The sequence below is a fragment of the Diaphorina citri genome, unplaced genomic scaffold (assembly GCF_000475195.1).
Source record: "Diaphorina citri unplaced genomic scaffold, Diaci psyllid genome assembly version 1.1 scaffold6357, whole genome shotgun sequence".
Classification (NCBI taxonomy): Eukaryota; Metazoa; Arthropoda; class Insecta; order Hemiptera; family Psyllidae; genus Diaphorina; species Diaphorina citri.
Genome location: NW_007383733.1, coordinates 4,069 through 4,922, shown reverse-complemented (window position 1 = coordinate 4,922; position 854 = coordinate 4,069). Strand labels below are relative to the sequence as shown.

The 854-nt window shown below is 41.1% G+C and overlaps 1 protein-coding gene across 1 annotated transcript in view; it reads right to left on the bottom strand.

Annotated features, from left to right (window-relative positions):
* Nucleotides 1-854, bottom strand: part of LOC103521957 (calcium/calmodulin-dependent protein kinase kinase 1-like) — a gene marked incomplete at its 5' end in the record, with an annotated part of 13,651 nt that overhangs the window by 9,730 nt on the left and 3,067 nt on the right. Inside the window, one exon of the mRNA XM_008487059.3 lies at nucleotides 434-540. Coding sequence (XP_008485281.2) covers nucleotides 434-540 — 107 coding nt within the window. The remainder of the gene's footprint in view (nucleotides 1-433; nucleotides 541-854) is intronic.

Below are 854 nucleotides of genomic sequence, written 5' to 3'. Positions count from 1 at the left end.
AGGAGGAGGAGGAGGAGGAGAAGAAGAAGAAGAAGAAGAAGAAGAAGAAGAAGAAGAAGAAGAAGAAGAAGAAGAAGAAGAAAAAACAGGGTGACCCAACATGCAGGTTTTATTTTCAAAAAGAAAGAAAAGAATTAGGAGGAGGAGGGGGGAGAGGAGGAAGAAGGAGGAGAAAGAGGAGATAGAGAAAAGAATAAGAAGGAGGAGGAGGAGGAGGAGAAGAAGAAGAAGAAGAAGAAGAAGAAGAAGAAGAAGAAGAAGAAGAAGAAGAAGGAAAAACAGGGTGACCCAACATGCAGGTTTTATTTTCAAAAAGAAAGAAAAGAATTAGGAGGAGGGGGAGAGGAGGAGAAGGAGGAGATAGAGAGAGAGAAAAAAAAAACAGGGTGACCCAACATGCAGGTTTTATGTACAAATATATATACAGGGTTACCTGGCGGTAGAAGGGTTAGCAATCCAATCGTACGCACCTGGGGCGGAATGAGACCTACTGTTCCTTTGGAGATTTCGAAAGTGAGATTCACCCATTGAGAAGGGGTTCTGAAAAACAAATGGAATAGTCGAATATTATCATTAAAGAAAGTAAAAATTGAACCGCCAGCCTAGTTAGCTTAGTTGGTAGTGCGTCTGCCTTGTAAGCGCTAGGCCGCGGGTTCGATTCCCGCCCGGGGCGGATTTTATCCTGATGGGATAATGTTCGTTCTCGGAAACGGCTGGCTTTCTCCTATCCTGTCTTCCTTCTCTCCTCGATTTCGGGACGATAAGACCATAGCAGTTAAAGTTCCCTCTGTCAAACCTCTTAAAAAAAAAAAAAAAAAAAAAAAAAAAAAAAAAAAAAAAAAAAAACAAAAAAA